Raw genomic sequence first — 13,547 nt, forward strand, 5'->3', positions numbered from 1 at the left:
GAAAATTAAAATTCGAAAATTTTTTCTAAAGCCTCCAGGGGACTTCGTTTTCGCACGAAAAAATTTTATGTGCCCTTATTGCATCCGGACCCACAATTCCACCTCCCCATTTTGATCTTCCTCTACATATACGCTGTCGAAGTAATTTGCAAACGCATCAACAATTTCTTTTTCCTTAGGTATTTCTAAACCTTCACATACCATTATCCCAGGGATTCTGGTTTCATTTTTAAGTTTTAACGTAATATCCCTGTTTGGATCACTTTTTATGGTTTTTTCAGCATGAGTTGTATAGTTGTGCAAATCTATCTTGGATAGCTTCTTAATTTGCTTGCAAATATTACTGATGCTTTCTTTATCCGAGTCAGATCTATTCACTTTCTTTCGCAAGTTATATTTTATCTTTATATAGTTTTTTACTTTGTTTGAGAACCATATTGGATAATGTTTGTTGGAAGGATTGACTTTAAAAGTAGGAATTTTTTTACCCATTTCATTAATAATTACATTGTAAAAGTGTGTGCAAGCTTCATCGGAATTAATTATTTCGTAAAGGCCACCCCATTCAATATTAGCGATACTTAATATTGACCGTTACCTTTTCTAAAATTAAAATTATCCTTTCTTTTCAAATAAAACTTATTTGAGTTACCTGAATGCAAGCAATTGCAAATATATGTTAAAGGGGGGTGATCGCCATCTATATTGACCAATGTATCAGTAGTTGTTTTGATGCAACAATTTATATTAGCGAGTACTAGGTCCAAACAGCTTTGATTTTTATTAAGTATCTTGTTATATTGTGTAAAATTCAAAGCCGGAGCCATATCCACAAAATTGTTTAATTTAATATCAGATTTAGTACTTTGTCCCTGTCATTTCCTCAGTAAATATAATAAACTCATTCGTATATAACTCAGGCGGAATATATACTACTATGATTATAAGCGAAAAATATTGGTTAGATACTTTAGAAGCTACAATATTAATATTCGGACAAACACTCTTCACGCCGTTTAGAGAGATTTCCTTAGATTTGAATTGAGATTTTATTACAATCAAAACCCTTCTCCCAATTTTGGTAATATATACTAAACTTTTTTAGTTCACAATTTTTTTGTTTTCTTCCGTCACCCTTGTTCTTGTTGACGATTTGATTGTGACCAGAATTCCTTGCCGATACAATATACGTAAATCTGCTTCCCTATTCATTCTCCTGTTCTGCAGTTCCAATGATAGATTCTTCAATTCTGTCTTTTGCAATATCGTTCTGTCCAGCATACAACGAATTCCTTGAAATTGTTTCTGCTTGGCCTTGTCCTTCATCATTAATGGAAATTGTTTGCGTAACTTCCTTGCATTTACTTCCGTATCCAGGATCAATTTTATTGGTATAAGAAGTTCCTGGTTCTGTAATTTTTTACCAATTCGGTAGAAATTTATCCCTTCTAATTAAAATTCAGGGGCGACACCTCTCAGTATTTTCAAAAGATTTTGTGACTTACGTGTACTATCAGCAATGTCTATTTCATCTCTAAACATTTCTGCAACTCCGAATATTACTAGAATATTTGTCCGGTTATTCCTGTCTTTGATTTCTTTTATGCAATCTGTGAAATTATTGAAACAAGCTTGATCGTCATGGTTTGCCGATTTTTCATTAGCGACAATTTCAATATTATGGATCCTATTCTCAAGATTACTTAACCGTAACCCCATGTCATCTACTTTATTTTCCATTACCTTGAAATCCTCCCTAATACCAGCTATGGCATTTTTCACCTCAGCCATGCCTTTATCCACTGCTTTTCCACGATAATCAATTTTATCTTCTAGCCTATCTAGTCTTTTGTCCAGAAAATCCTTTAAAGAGGCAAGGTCCACTAGATTACGATCGTTTTCACTCATTGCAGAACATGTAGAGTTGGCCGATGATGTAGTTCTTGATCCGCAACACGCAATGAGAGATTCGTCCTTTCTTTTCCTCATCCTCTCACCACAAGATTTGTGGTACTGGTTTTGGCATCCCAAACATTTGTAATCCTCATTCGTGTCGATTTCAGAGTTTGTCTCCCTGCACTGTTTGTATGAGAAAATGTTCGAATTATGCACAGACAGTAGTGTTGTATCGCATTTAATTGGCCATTTAGTTAGTTTTGAGAATAACTTTCAAATTGAACGTTTCGTAATAAGGAACAAATTAACGTAGATAGTATAACCTGGATAATCACAAACCTGTCCTTATTAACCAATTTGGGGCGTGTTTACATGATCACTGTCTATTAAACCCAATGCCTTGTAGAATGTCTTTACTGAGGAATCGGCTATCAATATACAGAACCTTTTAATACTAGTCTTATGTTATTACCGAATATAGTACACTTTTAGGTGATAAGCTATACACAGTTATTCAGATCACATTCACATTTTCGTACACAATCCTTTATAATAACTTATCACGCCTTATTTGCTACAATACTAGGCATCTTCCCTCCCAGTTTGGATATTCTACATAAGAAACTCAACCAGAAAACACAGAACTCTTAAGGACCATACCGCGACACGATTTACTTCCTCGGCGCCATTTTAGCTTTCTCGAACATCGCCTCGAATTGAAAATTATTTAAATTTAAAAGTTTTTTTTTTAATAATTCCATTTGGAGTGGTTTAATTAGTTTTTAATTGGTTATGAGAAAATTCAATACCAGATTTGCATTATTAATGTTGCAAAAATTCATTTAGAAACGACTATCTGCAATTAGTTAGTTTAAAATTTTTTATACTTAAAACCAAATCCCTTTATTACAAGTTCCGTTAAGTTACAGAATACTTATGTAATGCTCATAATGTATGCACGTGGACTACAAAGTTGACCGAGGAGCACACGAGCGCCCGATGGCCGGTTGTAACGCGTGCTTTCAAAACAAACTAGGTTTGTTACAGTTACGTGAGTTTCGTAAAGACCGAAATAAATAGTTGTTTTCGTCGGGTGCAGCTATCAAAGCGTGCAGTGTTGCATTGTTTTTCTGTTTTTCAGGGTTAATGCGTGTTGTGTTTCTTAATTTTCAGAGGGACCCAGAGATACCCAGAGATGGATATGTATCTTATTAGGATTAACATCTAGGAAAGCCGGCGAACTAACCTCCAAAATGGTATTATTGATCCATTACTGTAAACAATATTTCTTGTAATTTTACCACTTTCAGAGAGGGACGTAATATTTACTACTCCAAAAGAAGCGTTTTTACGGGAAATAATTGAAAACTGCCTTCAGTTTGTATTTCACTATAAGGTCATACGATTATACAGTTCACTTTGTAAAATTACACCTGATATGTATATTTGTAGGTTATGGTATTCTTAATGGCAATTCCTGTCATTTTTATCATCTTAGGTGTTGATATAGTAGAGATGGTTTTTAGGGGTTTTATCGGACATTCTCACCCTCTCTATGATTCGTGAGATAAAAAAGAGAATTTTTGAGGTTTTTGTATTTTAAATATCGAGAATCAAACTTGACATTTTTAGCATTTTAGATGTAGGTATAGTAGGCGTGGTTTTTTGGGGTTTTACCGGACATTTTCACTTACTCTGTACTTAGTGAGATAAAAAAAGAGAATTCTTGACGTTTTTATGCAGTTTAGGTGTTGATATGGTAGGGGTGGTTTTTTAGGGGGTTTACCGAACATTCTCACCCACTCTATAATTAGTCCGATAAACAAAAGAGAATTTTTGACGTTTTCGTATTTAAAATATCGACAATCAAACTTGTCATTTTAACATTCTAGGTATTGATATAGTAGGGGTGGTTTTTAGGGATCTTGGTGAACACTCTCACTCAGTCTATAATTAGTGAGATAAAAAAAAAATAAAATTTTTCACGTTCTTGAATTTAAAATATCGACAATCAAATTTGTCATTTATAGCAGCTTAGGTGTTGATATAGTAGGGGTGGTTTTCAGTTGTTTTACCGAACATTCTGACCCAATCTGTAATTAGTGAGATAAAAGAAGTGAATTTTTCCCGTTTTTGTATTTAAAATATCGACACTCAAACCTGTCATTTTGAGCATTTTAGGTTTTGACTTAGTAGGGGTGGTGTTTAGGGGGTTAATTAAACAATCTCACCCACTCTATAATTAGTGAGATAAAAGAAAGAGAATTTTTGACGTTTTTGTGTTCAAAATATCGACAATAAAATTTGTCATTTTGAAAATTTTAGCGGTTGATTTAGTAGGGGTGGCTTTTAGGGGTTTTCTCAAACATTCTCACCCTCTCTATAATTAGTGAGATAAAAAAGAGCATTTTTTGCTTTTTTGTATATAAAATATCGACAATCACACTTGTCATTTTGAGCATTTTAGGTTATGATTTAGTAGGGGTGGTTTTTAGGGTTTTTATCGAAAATTCTCACCCTCTTTATAATTAATGAAATGAAAAAAGAGAATTTTTTGCGGTTTCATATTTAAAATATCGACAATCAAATGTGTCATTTTGAACATTTTAGGGGCTGATGTAGCAGGGGTTTTTTCTACGTGTTTGATCGAACATTCTCATCCTCTCTATGATTAGTGAGATAAACAAAAGAGAATCTTTGACGTTTTTGTACTTAAAATATTGATAATCACACTTGTCATTTTGAGCATTTTAGGTTATGATTTAGTAGGGGTGGTTTTTAGGGGTTTCATCTAACATTCTCAGCCTCTCTGAAATTAGTGAGATAAAAAAAGAGAATTTTTGACGTTTTTGTATTTAAAATATCAACAATCAAACTTGTCATTTTTAGCATTTTAGGTGTTGATATAACAGGGGTGGTTTTTAGGTGTTTTATCGAACATTCTCACCCTCTCTATGATTAGTGAGATAAAAAAATTTGATGTGTTTGTATTTAGCATATCGAGAATCAAACTTGTCATTTTTAGAATTTAGGTGTAGTTATAGTTGGGTGGTATTTAGGGGTTTTACCGAACATTCTCAACAAATCTGTAATTAGTGAGATAAAAAAAGAGAATTTTTTACGTTTTTGTATTTAAAATATCGATAATCAAACTTGTCATTTTTAGTATCTTATGTGTTGATATAGTAAGGGTGGGTTTTAGGGGTTTTACCGAACATTCTCACCCTCTCTCAAATTCCTGATATAAAAAAAGAGAATTTGTGACGTTTTTGTATTTAAAGTATCGGCAATCGAACTTGTAATTTTTAGAATCTTAGGTGTTGATATAGAAAAGATGGGTTTTTGGGGATTTTATCGAACATTCTCGCCCTCTCTATGATCAGTGAGATAGAAAAGAGATTTTTTGAAGTTTTTGTATTTTAAATATCGAGAATCAAACTTGCCATTTTTTTCATTTTAGATGCAGGTATAGTAGTATAGTAGGGATAGTTTTTAGGGGACTTACCAAACATACTCAACCACTCTATTATTAGTGAGATAAAAAAAGAGAATTTTTGAGGTTTTTGTATTTCAAATATCGACAATTAAACTTTTCATTTTTAGCATTTTAGTTGTTGATGTAGCAGGGGTAGTTTTTGGGGGTCTTACCGAACATTCCCACCCTCTCTATAATTAGTGAGATAAAAAAGAGAATTTTTGACTTTTTTGTATTTCAAATATCTATGATCAAACTTGTCATTTTTAGTATTTTATGGGTTGATATAGTAGGGGTGGTGTTTAGGGATCTTACAATAAATTCTCAACCACTCTATAATTAGTGAAATACAAAAAGAGAATTTTTGACGTTTTTGTATTTCAAATATCGACAATCAAACTTGTCATTTTTAGCATTTTATGAGTTGATATAGTAGAGGTGGTTTTTAGGGATCTTACCCAATATTCTCAACCACTCATTAATTAGTGAGATAAAAAGAAGAGAATTTTTGATGTTTTTGTAATTGAAATTTCAACAATCAATCTTGTCGTTTTTAGCATTTTAGGGGTTGATATAGTAGGCTTGGTTTTAAGGTATCTTACCAAACATTCTCAACCACTCATTAATTTGTGAAATACAAAAAGAGAATTTTTGACGTTTTTGTATTTCAATTATCGACAATCAAACTTTTCGTTTTAGCATTTTAGGTGTTGATATAGTAGGGGTGTTTTTTAGGGGTTTTGCCAAACGTTCTCACTCACTCTATAATTGGTGAGATAAAAAAAATTTGTTTGACGTTTTTGTATTTTAAATGTCGACAATCAAACTTGCCATTTTTAGTATTTTAGGTGTTGATATAGTAGGGGTGGTTTGTAGGGGTTTTATCGAACATTCTCATCCACTCTATATTTAGAGAGATAAGAAAAGAGAATTTTTTTACGTTTTTGTATTTCAAATATCGACAATCAAACTTGTCATTTTCATTATTTAAGGTGTTGATATATCACGTGTGGTTTTTAGTGGCCTTACCGAATATTCTCAACCACTCTATAATTAGTGAGATAAGAAGAAGAGAATTTTTGATTTTTTTGTAATTCCAATATCGACACTCAAACTTTTCATTTTTAGCATTTTAGGGTTTGATATAGTAGGGGTTGTTTTTAGGGATCTTACCAAATATTCTCAACCACTATATAATTAAGAAATACAAAAAGAGAATTTTTGACTTTTTTGTATGTAAAATATCGACAATGAAACTTGTCATTTTTTGTATTTTATGTGTTGATATAGTAGGGGTGGTTTTTAGTGGCTTTACCGAACATTCTCAACCATTCTATAATTAGTGAGATAAAAAAGATAATTTTTGACGTTTTTGTATTTTAAATATAGACAATCAAACTTGTCCCTTTTGGCATTTTAGTGGTTGATATGGTAGGGTTGGTTTTTAGGCATCTTACTGAGCATTCTCAACCACTATATAATTAGTGAAAGACAAAAAGAAATTTTTTGACGTTTTTGTATTTTAAATATCGACAATCAAGCTTGTCTTTTTTAGCATTTTAGTTGTTGTTGTGGCAGGGGTGGTTTTTGGGGGTTGCATCGAACATTCTCACCCGCTCTATAATTAGTTAGATAAAAAAGATAATTTTTGACTTTTTTGTATTTCAAATATCTATGATCAAACTTGTCATTTTTAGTATTTTATGGGTTGATATAGTAGGGATGGTTTTTAGGGATCTTACAATACATTCTCAACCACTCTATAATTAGTGAAATACAAAAAGAGAATTTTTGACGTTTTTGTTTTTCAAAAACGGACAATCCAACTTGTCATTTTTAGCATTTAAGAGTTTAGGGGTCTTGCCGAACATTCTCACATGTTTGAATAATGGGTGACGTAGCGGAACGTTTCAATCGAACAATCAAGGAACGCATGTGGAGGTATTTCATATACGAGAATACCTGACGATATATTGATATTTTACAACAAAAGAAATTTCTTGTCAAATGGGTAGGTTATTCTAACAAATTTAATTCGTGTATTTCAGCCTAAAATTTACAAAAAATTGGAAAAATAAATATCGATCAATTTTACCTTATTTTACCAAGCCATACCACTTCTAATTTTATAACACAACTTCCACATGAGATTCGTCTACAATGACAGTGAGTCGTACCACTCACAGAAATACAACTTCCTCAGACATTTCTTTATGTGAGACACAATGATTCATTTGAAAATCGTTTTCTTCTAATGAACAGTATGACTGCATGATATGACGGTGGTAGTATAAATAGAAAATATTGACTATATAAGATAAAAAGAATAATGACTCATTACATATATTTTTACACCTCAAAAGTAGATAGAATAGTTATCCCACAAATATATATTGGAGCTCCATATCAGAAGGAGCATGGGATTTGCAGCTTTCTTGGTGGTTTAATACGACCTGTTTTCCCTTTCTTAATTAACAGTGCTCGAGTAATTGAAAAGAAGTTCTTCTCACCGTTATGAATGGTATGAATAATATGAACAGTAAGATGCCTCTTCAAATTTCGATTAGGAATCGTTGTGAAGAATCGGGTCCATATATAAAACATCGTGCAATGGATAAAATGTAGCATATCATGAACGGTTCGGGTTATAAGCATAGAAGGATATAGCAGGTGGTTAATTCTATTACTAATCGTGGTACGTCTTACGTTGTGAGTGCAAATGAAGCGAAAAATAAAAAAATAAACTTTAAGTGGATATCTCAAAAAGCGTGTTAAGATATAGAGACTAAAGGCTACTAAAATAATAAAAATATAAAAACCAGAAATCGTGCAATTGAAGATATTTTTGAAAATAAATAAGAGTAAAAATGTCGTTTCTTCATTCTCATATCTGTGAGTGCTTGAAGTCAGAGCTAGATCTTCTTTCACTACCTCCTACACAGACATCTATAAAAAGTTCGCAATGGATTCATTATAAGCTCGTTTCTTCAATCACCGATGATGCCCTCATAGAGTTTGTTGTTCCTGGCCATGGTGATGAATACCTTGACCTAGCACATACTATGCTCAGTCTTCCGGTAAAGTTAGTAACTCCAGCAAGAGTAGCCGCAAATACAGTCCAGCTGGATAAAGAAGGGCCAGTAAACATTTTTATGCATTCGCTGTTTAATCAGGTGGACGTATTGTTAATCAAAAAGTATTATCACCCATAGTAACTCTTTTGCATATCGAGTATACATATTTTGATCTTATAGGAAATTTACACTGCGACGTTTTTAAACAAGATAAATTTTTTTATCTATGAGTTGGAATTACGACTTAGGCTGATTCGCTCAAAGAACACTTTCTGTGTTATGAATGCCACAAACAGCTGTCACGTGCGTATCGGACGGGCATCAGTGGTACATAATGCTAAAGTGAGGGGGGAAGTGCATATCCGTAAGAGCGAGATAATTAGGGTCATATGTAGTGAAGGCTCTTTATAGACACACAACTATTGGCGAGGGGGTTGCCGTCATGGTGTGATAAGGGGGTTAAGGAGTAGTGGAAAGGGTGTCTGGTCGAAGTATACCCTCACTACTTATTTGGTTGAAAACGTGGCGCGTTCATGGTAAATTTGACGCATATTGTTAAAACTAGTATTTTAGTAATTAAGGGATTATTTTTCATGCTGTCTTAAGAGTCATTTTACGATTAAGATTTACATTTTTGTCATTAAGTCAGTAAACATTTAATAATTTAATTTTTTATTCTTCTTGAATTGCTTATCAGAATATTTATAATACAACCACTATTAAATAAAAAACGCAATCAAAAAACTTTTTTACTATAAATAAATATGAACATAAACATAACAAAATTGTAACACTCAATATATATTTAGTGTAAATAAATAAGCACAGAATTAAACGGCTAAAGCAAAGGGAGATGCCGCGTTCGTTAAAATGAAACCAAACTTTGAAAAAACTCTTGACGAGGCGCGAACATATTTAAAGATGAAAAGGAGGATTTAATCTTGCTGTCAGAATTTTATAGGACTCTAGAGAAATCAACAAACAAAAATTACTAACCAGAGACAGGTGATATATTTTGACGAGCCAAAATGACAAACGTTTGAAAGTAAAGTGTTAAAGAATGTACAGGGATGCAGTTTGTGATGGTGTTGAAGCTATAAATGGCAAATATAAGTATTTCGTTAAATCATGTTAAGTAGAAGTAAGGAAAAAGTAGATCTCGGGAAGGATGAGATAGTAAAGCAAAGGTCAGAAAATTATGTAGATAAATCTTGTTAAGTTTTTAGGCTGAATATGAAGGCATCACCATATTAATCTCTTTCTATAAAATTAAAAGCTCCAAATTATACATTTTTTTAAATTCTAAATTTCAAAGTCATGTACTTCGTGAAGATTTATGAGTTCAAAATTTAGTTTATAACAAGTAATTCTGAGTATTCTTACAACCCCATGAGATTTACATTAGCTTTAAAATATTTTTCTATACAAAAATAAGGAACACTGAACTCTATCTCAAAAATGGGTGTTTCTTTCTTGGAAAAATTTAACAATGCTGAATACATACTTGGTATTCTGTTGATAGCCCGAAGTGGTCGTAAAACTCTAATGGTTCGAATTGCAGATAAATTCATATTCTCCACATTCAGACAGTATTCTAGGACCCTGAAAGATAAGTAATTATAAAGAAAAATACAGCTAATAGCTAATAAGAATACTAATAAAAGTAATAATAATAATAATAATAATAATAATAAGAGCCTCAGTGGCGCAGTTGGTTAGACACTCGGAATTCACCTCAGAGGTCCGGGGTTCGATCCCTAAGCCGGTACCTCTAGAAATTTTTCAATGCACCTTTACTGAGGGACTGGTGGTTCGGAACCCACCTTAAGCTGTAGGTCCCCCCATCGTGAACTTGACTGCAACCCAGTCCGTCAATGATGGGGTAAAAACTAGGCTTTGCCCAATATGTCTGGGCAGACTACTCTCATCAGATCACTTGATTGCATTATAAAAATGCGACCGTGACTGATGATATATACCGGGGCAGCCCCGTGCAAAATGATCAAATATAAATCCAACTCTAATCAAAAATGCCTTCGACATATAGGGCAATATAATAAAAAAAAAACACAGAAATGTTTTTTCATAATAATAGCTTATGATTAGGTAGCTCTAAGAGATGGTAGATCTAAGAAAGCATCCAGCGGTGACTGTTGTCACCTACAACGCTCGTGGCCGCTCGTAATTGTATACCTACAACATCATCACAGGAGGTTTCAACCATCGTATTAAATTATTTGAATTAACTTATAACATTTTAATCTCATGAGTCACTTGACTTGGTCCATGGCTATGATGTATAACCGAGTTTACCTGAATAAAATTTTAATAAAAACACATAATAATAATAATACATTACGCATTATTACACATTTTTATGCAACGTATCCGTTTTTCAATGATATCTACATAAAGTTTAGATTAGATACTTTCAGAACAATCCATTTAAACAAAGGGGAACTAGGGACCGCAAACTTAGAAAACGATTTCGAAAATTAGATTGAGGCAATAATTGCGGGCGAGTCATATCTGTGTATTCTTGAATCAGAAGTCAAGACAAGCGTAACGACTTCCTTCACTACGAGACTCAGATTGATAATGAAGCGTTTTTTTCAACTCTTCAAACCAAATCATTACAATCAACACCTATCTCGTCCCGGTCCTCACGTACTTCTTAGGGCTGATCAAATGCTCTAACACTAAATTTGAAACGTTCAACAGAATCGTCCGCGTAGAAACGACGAAGCACCGAACGCACCACGTTAATTCAGCAATTGAAAGGGTAATTATTCCGCGTCATATAGGAGTTAGGGGCTTTGTACATGTCAAAAAACTGTGTAAGTCACAATTTTTACAATTGGCCGTTAAATTTGTCCTCAGATGAGGCCTTGAATATCAAGGCAGAAACTATAGAGAAATTATAATTACAATGGAGACAGAAATCTCTCCACGGCGAGCACCCCAAAACGTTAGATCTACATGCAATGGTTAGTGATGCATCCAATATTTGGCTGATAAAGCGTGTTTTGTATTTAGGAACGGAAGCATTCATCATTGCCATACAGAAAAAGTTTGTCAGTGCCAGAGACTATCGCGAACACGTGTTACATCAACACGTATTTGACCGGTGACGATTATGTCGAGATACAAACGAAACCTTCAATGGTTCAGAGAGAAAAATATGCACAGACATAATGATGTAGCGGGCATTATAAATCAGCAACTTGCTCCACACCTAGGACTCTTAATAGAATGAATGTCTTTTTATAGATATATTCAAATGTCCGTTTTAGGAAACGCAAATTACATCGTACATTGAAATGTTACTATCTAAACGGATCTTTACATGCGACCCAATCGACCTGACATCGTGATGCGAGACGAAAAGGTAAAAGAGTCTACATCATCGACATTGCCTGTACACTTAACAGAAATTTGCAGTTTAACCATGTAATCAAGTTCAATAGATATAGCACGTAAAGACATAAAAAAAGACCATATAGAGGAATGTGAATCATGCATCTACTTATCCTGTTGTGATTTCGGCTACAGACAATGCGCACGCAAGATGCACTGAACATTGTAAATATTTAGGAGTCAGTAGGGTATTGACATCAGCTCAGAAGGCGGTTTTATTAAACACTTTTCGCATTGTAAGAAGCTTTCTGAACCATCAGGAAGCAAGTGAATAGAAACCTGTGGAGTCGCAGATACTAGCCCTAAGCACTCAGATGTTACTTCTGTTACCTCCAACGCTCGCCGCCGCCACTGTTAAAGAATGGCGGCGGTAAGGGACGAACTTTAAAATACACTATACTCGTAACTGTAAATCTACAACATCACCGCAAAAGATTTCAGACATCATATTAAATTAACTTATAGCATCCTCATATCATCAGTCACTTGAATTAGACCGTGGCTATAATGTAAAACCGGGTTCACCCAAATAAAACGGGGTACGGGGGATCTCTCACTACGCGAGTCCCATCCCGTCACATACTATGCGCACGAAAGACGTTAGTAATCCGAACTTTAGTATCAACCTGTGGTCACTAATATCAGAGACTAATATTGGCAACCGTGAAGACCCATATTCTGATCCTGTTTTGTGGGCTCGTCAGATGGCTCTGTAGGTCTTTTCCCCGCTACACGTCACGCAGGGACCAAAATTTTGATCTATATCTCTTACTCCTTCGTTGTTTTCCAAACGTCAACACATGTTGAACTTAGCCGAATACGAAGTGCTTAAGAGCTGATATGTAATTTGTTGTCATCATTTTCGATTTGGTGATTATTGTTGCAGTACGCAACTGAAAACTAAAAGAAGGAACAGTATTTTCTGTATTATTAACAGAAAGAGAAGGTAATATTTCAAGAAAGGAAGCTGCCGATAAGAAAATGATCACAAATTTTAAATTAAAACTGCTTTTAAAAATGTTTCCATGATCTTGGTTTTTTCCAGGTCTGGTGAATACGGCGGATGAGGAACCAATTCGAAGCCAATTTCATGCAATTTTACTTGTGCAACTAAGCATGAGTGAACAGGCGCATTGTCTTGATGATAAAGCGGTTTTTTCTTCTTCAAATGTGGTCGTTTTTCGGCGATTTCGATTTTCAATCGGTCCAATAATGATGAATAGTATGCTCCGGTTATGGTTTTACCTTTTTCAAGATAGTCCACGAATATTATGCCATGTGCATCCCAAAATACGGAGGCCATAACCTTTCCGACCCATTGTTGCGTTTTTGGACGCTTCGGAGCACTTTGGCCCAGTGGAACCCACTGTTTTGCCTGTTGCGTTGACTTAGGAGTGTAGTAGTGGATCCAGGTTTCATCCATGGTTATAAATCGGCGCAAAAACTCGGTCGGCTTACGCGAAAATAATGCCAAATTCTGCTGGGAAGTTTCCACACGAATTCGTTTTTGGTCCACTGTGAGCAAACGCGGCACCCATCGCGCGCAGTGCTTCTTCATGCCCAAAACTGAATGCTCGATATTGCCCACACGTTCCAATGATATGCCTACAGCATTAGCTACCTTTCTCAATTTCACTTTGGGATCATTCAACGTCATATCATGGATTTTTTCGACATTTTCTGGT

At 34.3% G+C, this 13,547-nt stretch overlaps 1 protein-coding gene across 1 annotated transcript in view; it reads right to left on the reverse strand.

Moving 5' to 3' along the window:
- The window catches only part of LOC117171159 (voltage-dependent T-type calcium channel subunit alpha-1H-like), a 1,009,801-nt gene that overhangs the window by 760,442 nt on the left and 235,812 nt on the right, over window positions 1-13,547 (reverse strand). The window contains exon 4 of the mRNA XM_033358216.1: window positions 9,950-10,047. Coding sequence (XP_033214107.1) covers window positions 9,950-10,047 — 98 coding nt within the window. The remainder of the gene's footprint in view (window positions 1-9,949; window positions 10,048-13,547) is intronic.

Source organism: Belonocnema kinseyi, chromosome 4 (genome assembly GCF_010883055.1).
Source record: "Belonocnema kinseyi isolate 2016_QV_RU_SX_M_011 chromosome 4, B_treatae_v1, whole genome shotgun sequence".
Taxonomy (NCBI): Eukaryota; Metazoa; Arthropoda; class Insecta; order Hymenoptera; family Cynipidae; genus Belonocnema; species Belonocnema kinseyi.